At 54.7% G+C, this 10456-nt stretch overlaps 1 protein-coding gene across 2 annotated transcripts in view; it reads left to right on the top strand.

The window, feature by feature from the left end:
- The first annotated feature begins 743 nt into the window (after positions 1-743).
- WNT7B (Wnt family member 7B) overlaps positions 744-10456 on the top strand; it is a 95565-nt gene continuing 85852 nt past the window's right edge. Inside the window, exon 1 of one of the 2 annotated variants that reach the window (XM_068658090.1) lies at positions 744-1838. In XM_068658090.1, coding sequence (XP_068514191.1) covers positions 1768-1838 — 71 coding nt within the window. In that variant the 5' untranslated portion in view covers positions 744-1767. Of the gene's footprint in view, positions 1839-6967; positions 8036-10456 lie in introns of those variants that run through there. The other variant, XM_068658080.1, reaches the window with a different exon arrangement.

Below are 10456 nucleotides of genomic sequence, written 5' to 3'. Positions count from 1 at the left end.
GTGCTGCCCCAAGCAGAGCCAGTTTGGGGGAGCGGGGTCGCTATGGGAGGCATCCGATGATGACCTCCAGTTTCACACTGTGTCACTTCAACCACGACAGCCTGTCTGGGCTTTAAAAAAATCCTTTGTTCTCTCCATCAGGATAGATGAAGTTCTGTGTTCAGTCTCTTTTGCTTGCTTGTCACTGCCTGCTTGCCTTTCAGCCCTCACTGGTGTGCGTTTAGCTGTTTCTCTTGAAGAGATGCCTAGAGCTATCAGTGTTTATTGTTACTACATGTATATGTACGCTTGTGTGCAAGTGGGCATAGGTGCACAGGTTTATCCATATCTCTATAATTTACCGCAGCCCACAAGCGTGTATTGAGTGCTATTTAGACATGCGTATGCATGCAGATGTATGCCTCCGGACAGACACACTTTGTGTAGTAGACTGGAATAGGTCACAGAATGCAGGAATAAACTGAACAGCTCTGAAATGAGTGAGAAAAAAAGAAAGAAAGGAAAGGAAAGGAAAGGAAAGGAAAGGAAAGGAAAGGAAAGGAAAGGAAAGGAAAGGAAAGGAAAGGAAAGGAAAGGAAAGGAAAGGAAAGGAAAGGAAAGGAAAGGAAAGGAAAGGAAAGGAAAGGAAAGGAAAGGAAAGAAAGGGAAAGGAAAGGAAAGGAAGGAAAGGAAAGGAAAGGAAGGAAGGAAGGAAGGAAGGAAGGAAGGAGGAAGGAAGGAAGGAAGGAAGGAAGGAAGGAAGGAAGAAAGAAAGAAAGAAAGAAGAAAGAAAAGAGAAAAGCCTTGCTTGACTGTGTCTGAACACAGTAATTTCACGAAGAGCAGTTAACTTAATATCCCAAACTTATACTAAAATCCAACTATATCCATTTTTAAAGGACGGGAATGTTTACTTGCTTCGGAAAATGAAATCAAATTTACTGACAGGCGTTTTTAAGTGCACAGCAGGGTTGAACGGCCAAAGAGAAATAGCCTGAACACACACACACTACGTTTTAGGATACAGAGCGATAAGCAACCTGGGATTAACGCCTGCCCTCTTTATGATTAAAAAGGAAAATAATAATAATAAATTAACAATATATTTCGGGAAGCCAATATATTACAAATGCAGCCTCATTACCATACTAGAGGAAATTAAAAAAAAATAATGCTGCAGCTTGAGACGAGTCTTTTAGTTCCCTTTTGGGATACATTTTATGTGTTTTCCCAAACACTCAGGCTTAGGGACATGCCTACCGAAACATAAATACGCACAGAACACGCACACGCACATACGCATGGACAGATAAGATATGTATTAGATTCTGACACATACAGGGTGGGGGGAAGAGCAGGAGAGAGAGAGAGGGAGAGAGAGAGAGAGAGAGAGATCCTCCTACCTGGAGCCATAGATTGCAAGATACGTAGTGTTACCTGGGGAAGTCAGAACAAGTAAAAACACATTGAACTTCAGGGCTCTATGAGGCAGTTGATCAAGATCAGTGCTTGCTCATTTTCTTCCTCAGACTGTCTGTCTTGGGTTTTTGTTTTACCGTTTTGAACAGCTCTTTCTATTTCCTCCCTCTTTACGTAGCTTTACTATCGAGTCGGACGCTTTGGTCACCATGGCTCTGGAAGAGCTGATTATCTGCACGTTGTTGATTTTTTGCAGTTTGGCCGGCTTTGCTTTGGGGCAGCTTCAGAAATGCTCTTGACTGGGATTTAATCGACAAGATCAGTTCGACTTTTTGTGCAGTTTTTATGGCTCAGTCCATTCCCTAGATCATGCACAGAAACTTTCGCAAGTGGATTTTCTACGTGTTTCTATGCTTTGGAGTCATCTATGTCAAACTAGGGTAAGTCCTTTTGCACCACAAACCTTGTCTTTTGGGTCACGTTAGCACGGAACAAGCGCAGCCGAAAGAAGAGAAGCGACCGAGCGACAAAAGGACGGGAAGCGATCGTGTCTCGCCGCCGGGACCCCGGGGCAGGGTCGCGGTGCGGGGCCCGGTGGCGGCGGGGTCGCTCCGGTGTCGCGGAGCCTGGAGGGAGCCGCTCACCGGGGAACGCCAGATCCTCGTGTTTTGCACCGCTCTGCCGGGCTTCGGTATTAGCTCTGGCTCACGGTACCCTCGGAGCCAAAAAAAAAAAAAAAAAAGCCTGACAGAGTTAACTCAGCCGCTGCTGATGAGACAATAGAGCGGAGCTTAAGTGTTAAAAAGGAGAAAGGGGCGGGAGGAGGGGATTTGTTTTATGCAGGCCTAGACACAATTTGCGCTCCTAACCATCACGCCGACGTGGTGAAATTAACTTGACAACTGCTCCGGCTGCCTCCGCATCCCGGCGGCCGGCCGGATGGGATGGGGGCGGGGGGTGGGGGGGGGGGGAGGGCGCCGGCAGGGGCGTCTCGGAGGAACCGGGGGGGACCGGAGGACCGGGGGGGCCCGGCCAGCGCTGCCGGGGATCTCGGCGGTGTCTCCGCGTTGCTGGATGGCAGCTGCCGATTCGGCTCTGTGATTTCAGTCGCTAGGTTTCTCCCTCTGCCTCTCCCCCTTTACCTGGGTGCCCTTATTAATATTGCTCGTCGCAGTAGGCTGACTTGAGTTGAATTTCCACATTCCTGAGCCCCAGCCGAGTCCTTACCTGTCGAGCTACAACCTCTTTAAAGATCCTGTCTTTGCATAGCTGTGGGATTTTTTTTTTTTTTTAATGATCAAGAATGCATAAGGTGAGTTGCAATCCGAAAACGCTTGCTTCCCCGCCTTGAAACCAACACGGGAAAGAAGGGGCAGCTCGCGCGCGCGTGTGTGTGTGTGTGTGTGTGTGAAGGGGGAGCACGTCCCCGGGGAGTCAGGACAGAAGCACGGAAAGGGCCGGCAGGGACAAGCACGGAGCCGGCCGCCAGGACCCTCCGGGGTCGCGCAAACCTGTCGCCCGCCTGCCACCCCCCGTCCCCTCCTCAGAGGCCACCTCACCCCCCCCCCCCCCCGAGCAAAACGGGCGGCGGCGGGAGGAGGGGGCGGGCGGGGCAAAAGAGAGGCGGTCTGCAGCGGGGGGAGCGCGGGAGCCGGTTGCACGATTTGGGATGGGGGTGGGGGGCCCGCTGAACCAGGCTGCAAACGGGATCAGAAGGAAAGCGGTGCCCCCGCCGCCCGCTGCTCCTGCCCGCTCCCTCCCGGCCCGGCCCTGCCCAGAGGGTCCTCAGCAGGTTGCATTCACCTTCGCTCGCCCATCTGGCTAGCCACCTAATTCGTGGCCCGGGCAGTGCGGCAGGGCTCCCAGCCAGCCCTCACGGCTGCAGGTGCCCCGGAGGGGCCCCCCGCGGAGCCTCGGGGGGGGGGGCCGGGCCGGGTACCTGCACCGCCGTCCTCCTGATCCTTCTGAATCCACCCAGACGGGGCGCCCCGTCTGCCCCGGTAGCTGACCGGTAGATTCGGTGCAAAGGCGTCCCTCGCGGAGGGGCAGACGGGCTGAAAGAAAAGGGTTTGCAGAAGGAGGTGTAGTGCTAGCGCTGTTCGCTTTCACTGCGGTTTTAGTCGTAAAGGAAACAGAAGATTGGGCACGTGTTACAGTCTGGAAGGCAGATTTCTTTTCGAAATTGGTTGTGGCTGTTTTAGAAGGGGATTCGTGAGGGAAAAAAATCGCAAGAATGCTGTCGAACGGAGCCTGGAAATAAAATTGAGTGGAGGGCAGGAACAGTAAAAGCCCTTACATAAACCCCATCAGATCCATCACCATGCCTGTAAGGCGATGAGAATACTTCATTTTCCCTGAACAATGGGAGAGAAATTTGCTCTGAGATCCAGGGCTACTTCTAGGCTAGGCATGTGGGATGCAATTATTTCCTCTTTCATCAGCCACTGGAACTACCATTTTGTTGAAACCATATCCTCTAAGCGTAATGATACCTTTCCTAGTGAACTCTGTGCGTAGCAAAGGCGGGGGGGGGGTGGGGGGGCGATGAACTGAGATAAAACACGGTTTGCTTCCCCGTGCCTTAGGTTTAGTTTGCAGGGTGAAGGAGAGATGGAGGTAGCAAAGAGCTTGGCTCATGAAGTTACGTTATTTTCCACCGAGCACGTGTTCTTGTCTTAATAAAACGTGATCAGAACTGGCTTTCTGGCTGGACAGGGGCGAAGGGGAGCACGAGGGGAGGGAAAACAAGATAATGCCTAGCTGCTGAGCTGCGGGGCTGCTGCTGCGGCACGGCAGGGTCCCAGCGGCGGCTTGGAGTGGAGAAGCCGCTGTCCCAGTACGGAGGAAGGAGCGAGACCCCACTCAGGTGGTCCTCCCTTCCGCCATCCCTCCCTCCATCCCTCCTCCATCACTCCCTCACACGGAATTCCCGTTCTTCCCACTTCCATTTTGCATTCCCCAGTATGCTTCTGGCCGAGTCGAGCCTTGCTCCCGCACCGGCCGGCACAGGTGAGGGGAGTGAAGCCGCGGTGACCAGCAACCCCCCTGCCCCCCGGTGCGGCGGGGGTCGCTTCTCTCCGTTGCACCGTGCAGTCCCCCTGGCTCCAAGCATCTAGCGGCGAAAACAGAGGCAATCAAACGGAGACCTCGGCTGGCAACTGGATTGAAACAGACATGTTTCCTGCTAAGATCGCAGAGCAGCCAGCTCCAGTTTAATTAATAAACGCGTCGGAAGTTCAAAATCGCAGCTGTGCCACAGATGCAAGTTGCAGCGGATGCCCTGGGGATGAATGCTGGGACCCTCTGGAAAGACGGAGCCGCAGGCAGTGCTCAGATCGGGGCTCGGGGGGCAAGCTCCCCGTGTTCCCCGTCGTCTTTCCTGGACGGATAGAAGGGGGGCAGCCAGGGGGAGCGGAGAGGATGCCCGCGGGGAGGAGGCCGAGGTGCGGCTCAGGGTGTGCAGCAGGAGGGAGGCAGGAGCTGGCCCTGCCCGGGGAGCAACGGAAAGCTTGACCCGGTGGCTCCTGCCCCAAACGCCAACGAAATCCCGCTCCCCTCTGAGCCTCCCCGCCCCTGGGCGCAGCCTCGACGGCGGCCACCATGAGGGAGGCAGCACCTGAAGTCCCGGAGAGGTCTCGGGAGGAGACGAGAGGGCTTCAAACGTGGTCCCCGGCCCCTCTCCCCGATGCCTTTGGCTATGCTGCCACAGCCAGCCCGCCGTCGGGGCGCGTCAAGGGACTCATCTTTGACCCCCTTCTTTTCCCCTGCAATAGACTTGCAGCTCTGTGAAGTACAAGAAATACCTGGTTCCGACCTGAAAGAAGTCCAGTGCGTTGCCTGCTGGACGTGCGATCAAAGCTCTTTCCGTCTTCCGACGTGCTCTTCTGCCGGACACTGCAGGTTTTGGTGTAAGATAGAAACCGCAGCTGGGAATACATAAAAGGAAGAAAAGGGAAATACTTTATTCATGCCTGCTCTGCTTCATCTGCCTTCTATCGCACCGTGCCGGCAACCATTTCGGTGCCGTCCTGCTCTTATTTTGTCCAGAAAACACATGTTTGAGGGAGAAGAAATGACAGATGCTGAAATGCCCATATTAGGGGCTACCACCAGTACCAGCTCCTAGAGTGCCACACCATTTTATGTGGATTATATTCGGCTTAACAAGTCGGTTTATTCGACAAAACAAGTGCACTTCTCACTATTCCAGACTGCCATACATATAGATACAATTTGCAGAGAATTTAACGCGTTGTTGTTATCACCGGCATCATTGCTATTAATTTTCCGACGTAATAATCGGCCCGCGTTTTTAGCGAAAAGAATTATCTTCCCAAAATGAATCGGCACGATTTGGTTGATTTTATAAGACTTTCCTCCCTCTACACGACAAAGCTAGCTTCCTCCCAAAGCTGTGCAGAAGGGCAAAGCGTCTTCGTTTCATCCGGGCTGGCTCAGCCCCTGCCAGCCTCACTTCGAAGTTTTCCAGCGTTTACTTTTCATTTTTAGAATTCACTTTCTTCCCTTCCTTCCCCCGCCAGGCACATATTTAAAAGCAAATTTTAAAATATATCTGAAGCCGAAAAAATGCTAGAAATAACCCATCAAAAATCTCTCCCCGTTCTCCCAGCTCGCGCTCAGCTCTGCTGCCCCAGCCACTTCTTACGTCTGAGAGGGGCAACGGGCATCACGGGAGATACACAGCTATATGTCTCTCTCTTTCTATATGTGTCGACAGATGCACACACGCACTTAAAGAAATAAATACGACAACTTCAGAATCTTAAAGAATTACAAATAAATAAGAGGATTCTCGGATGTAAGTAATTGAGAGGCTTAAACTTATGTCCCTCATTAATCGAGAGTAGCGTCCTCCAAATGACGCTCACTGTACCAGCGCATGCATTATTCAACTTGTAGATGAAAGTCGTTAAATGAAACAAACCCCCGAGGAGACTCTTATCGGATATTCGGCGGGAAACACCGTTTTAACACCAATTCTACACTCGCGGTTCCATCTGAAGGCTTATTTCGTTGTGCCGCAGGGACAGCTGCGCCCATGTGCCAGGACTGGTTAACTCGAGGAGGTGTATCCGGGGTGTCTGGGGTAGCTCTCGGCAAAGAAAGCTCCTTCGGTCGTTAGGCAATTAACCCGAGACGAACATTACAAACGCTACAGACCAAGAAGACTTAGGAGCCCAATTCTTTTTCGCTCCGGCTGCACTTCAGCTAAACTCGCCGCGGCGCACATTTCTCTTCGGGGCTTCGTTTGGAGACCCGAAGCCCACGTCCCTCCAGCAGGCTCCCATCAGCGGGACTTTGTTTCCTTACCCGAAAACTAGATGAATCCAGGGCTCCGTGGGGCGAGGGGCTCCCGCTGGTGGCAGCAGGGTCGGGGCGAGCTGCCCCGGCCCGGGGCCCGAGGGGCACGCAGGGGAGAGGGGGCTGATCCGCCGGCAAAGCGCCTAGCCCGCCCTGCATCCTCTGGGAAAGAAGGAGGGAAGGGGAGAGGAGGCAGCTCTGCCCCCAGGGGCTGCGGAAGAGGTTCCCGGCCGGCCGGGCGCTGCGGCCCCCGCTCGCCCCCGTCCCCTCGGCTGCTGCCCACCCATCCTTTTCCCCCTTCTCTCACGCCAAAGCCAGCCCCGCCAGGAAGCTACGAGTGTGCATGTCTTTATTTCTCACTCAGGCGGGCTACGACAACGTGCATTTTTTTTTTTTTTCAGAGGTCCTCCCAAAATCGGAGCTTGATTTGCAACAGCAGGGGCAACAAGAGCCAAGAGCGCTCCGGGGCTGGAGGGGACGGCGGAGCCCTTCGGGGGAGCTGGGGCAGCCACCCATCATAAAGCAATTAACCGGGAGCTGCCGGCTCCTCCAGGACGTCTCCGAGCCAGAGCCCAAGAGCTGCCTTCCCCGAGGCACGAAGCGAGCCGCCCCAAAATGCAGCGCTTAGCGGGTGGGGACCGCTCCGAGAGCTGGGCGTACGGACAGGGCTGGCCCGGGGAGAGAGGGTGCATTGCAGTCCGGGCGACATCCGTGTCTCTCCATTGTCATCCTCTCCTTTAAAAAAAAAAAAAAAAAGAGGGAGAGAGAGAGGGAGAGAAAAAAAAAGTAGGCGGATTGCAGTGACTGACTGCCCAATGGCAGCCCCGAGTCTCAGGAGAGTTGCAGAGAGAGGGAGAGAGAGAGAGAGAGAGGCACTTTCTGCCATCCAAATCCCTTAAACCATCCTCATTCCAACACGAGAACCCACTGTAACAACTTCCAACCACTGAGACATGACAGGCAGGAGCCCAGAGGCAGCAGCAGCAGCGAGAGCAGCAGCAGCAGCACATACTCTGCACAGAGAGCAGCATTAGCACCAGGGGAATACTAGACACAACAATACAAACAAACAAACAAACAAACAGACAAAGCCCCCCCAAGCCCAAGGGACTGGATTCCAACTCAGATTCAAGCCACAGCTGACACCATAAAGGGTGGGGAGTTACGACCAGGGGGGGCCAGAAAGGAATAACCAAGGAAGCGAACTCCAAGAGTGTAAACGGGATTCAGCCATGATCCTTTTTTCATCTCGCAGTGTGTTACTCTCAGTGTATTACCCTCAGATTTTCCTCATCCTTACCAGTGGGAGTTACCTGTAAGTGATCCAGATTTTTTTTTGTTATTTTTTCCAAATACCGTTTGAAATGCCCCCGCTAGCTACCTAGGGGCAATGCAAGCAGAGGGAGCCGGGACAAGCCAGCCAGCCCGGGCGGCGGCAGCTCCGCGCAGAGCGTGGTGGTGAGGATGATGATTGATGATGATGGTGGTGGTGGTGGTGATGGCGGCGGAGCTGCTGGCGGTCGGGCTCCGGCAGGGGAAGGTGCACCGCCAGGTAGCTCCCGGGGCTGTCCCGGCGGGGCCGGGACCCTGCGCGCCCCTCCGCGGGGCAGTGGCACCGGGAGGGCGGCGGGCACGGGGCGCGGAGCGGAGAGGAGCCGAGCGGCGTCTCCCCGGGGCCTTCGAGCCCGACTCCTCCTCCTCCTGCCGTAGAGGAGACGGCCACGGCTCCGTGCTCGCCAGGGGAGACCCAGCCCGCAGCCCGAGGGGAGTTGAGGCCGCGCTGCGCGGAGGCGCAGGCTGGCCGGGTGATCTTGCTCAGGAGGGATCTGCAGTCCCGCAGTTAGAGCTGGCTCCAGGACCTTTTCCTTGTGAGGAAGGGGGTGGAGGTAGGGGTGGGGGAAATGAGAGTCGGTGGGTGGGACTGCAAGGAGTTTCGGGCTCGGTTTTTTAATATCTATATCTGTATCTAACTTTGCGGGGGAGAAGTAGCGTACAGGCAGCTCCGTGCGGGCTGCGGGGAGCGGCGGCCGCCGCGCTGCTGCGGGTCCCGGGCAGGTCCGGGACGCCGGCCGGGGGGTCCGGGGCTGCGGGCCAGGGGTCCCCGCACCGACTCGCCGCCGTGCCCGGGAGCCCGGCCGGGGCTGCGCTCCAGAGCCCCGAGGGGCTGCTGGAGGGGCTGCCGAGAGCCCTCAGCCGAGGCGCGCCCACGTTTTGGGGCAGCAGCGCGGACAGGAGGGCGCGGGGGGCTGGAGTAGCTGGTGTAGCGCCTGGACCCGCTCCCTCCCTTGAGCATCCCTCCGGGACCCGGCGCGGCCCTCCGTGCGGGGCGCCGGGCTCGGGGGGGGCCCAGGGCTAGCTCTGAGGCGGGCAGGTCGCCGGCTGTGCCCGGGGAGTCGCCTCGGCTCCCGCCTGCACTCGGAAGAGGCTGCTTCGGTGTCACCTCCTCAAATCCCCCCGGCTGCAGGGGCCGGGAGGATTTCTCTTCTATCCCACCCCCGCGGCGAGCACAGATCTCTGTTTCACGGCGGGTGCAAAATTGGAGCTCCTACCCCTGAGGTGCATGTGGTTTTCTTTCTTTCTCTTTCTTTCTTTCTTTCTTTCTTTCTTTCTTTCTTTCTTTCTTTCTTTCTTTCTTTCTTTCTTTCTGTCCGTCCGTCCGTCCGTCCGTCTATCCTATCCATCCATCCCTCTGACTATTTTTCTTTCTGTGCACGCAGGCGAGCAACACACATGCACATAAACTAGCACGTGTGCGTGTGTTCTTCCGTGTGCGTATTTTTTTTTTTTTTTTTTGTGGGCTATAGAAAAATATAGCCCACCGCTAGGCAAAAAAAAAAAAAAAAAAAAAAAAAAAAAGTAGGAATAAACACAGACATAAAAAGAAACTAAACGCCTATTTCTGCATTCTTAATTCTTAATGAAATGCACATGCCTTGGCTACCGATTTTTAAAGGCGCTTGATTTATGGAGCCACGTTAGGTTTAATTCGGTGGGATGCTACTGATTAGACCAAACAGCCGGGGCTGCCTGCTTCTCTTTCCAGGCGGGACGAGTCTGCTGGTAGGTGATCCAACAGCCCGTGAAAAAATTGCAATGCCATCTTCTTTTTTCAAACAGGAGGAAGGAGTCGTGATAAATAAATAAATATACCCATTTAATATAAACGTAGCCATATTTTTCTCAAAACCGTAGGAAATTACTATCCTACAAAGTTTGCCTTCTATAAATAGTTCAAATCTTAAAACAAAAGTTTTAAACCGCACACCAGATGCTGGGATGCTAGTGGTTTCCCTTGCTGTGTGACATAATTATAAGGTCCGAAAGCAAAAGCTATAGAAGTATAATAATAATACTAAGGCGACTGCTGAGGGGAAATACAAGGGGAGCAATGCCTGCTTTATTTAGAGCGAATCGCTCGGGGATCTTTTGAGCGCTGCCCTGCGACAAAGCGAACTTGTTGCGGGGAAATAATGCTGCCTCGGTTCATCCCGCCGGCGGCAGGTCACTGGGAGCTGGACCCGCGGAGCCGGAGCCGCAGGGACTATTGCAGTCCAGCAGAGCAGAAGGGAAAGGGATCAGGAGGTGAAAGCCAACAAAGCGCAGCCCCAAACCAGCGCGGACGTCCCTCCGGCCATCCATCACCCCGCGGGGACGCAGCCGCCGCCTCCCACGGGCCCCGCTCCCCTCAGCCCCGCTTCCCCCGGGTCGCCCCATCCCCAGCCCTTCTCCCTTCATA

The sequence above is a fragment of the Anas acuta genome, chromosome 1, assembly GCF_963932015.1.
Source record: "Anas acuta chromosome 1, bAnaAcu1.1, whole genome shotgun sequence".
Classification (NCBI taxonomy): domain Eukaryota; kingdom Metazoa; phylum Chordata; class Aves; order Anseriformes; family Anatidae; genus Anas; species Anas acuta.
This window is presented reverse-complemented; position numbering and strand designations above follow the sequence as displayed.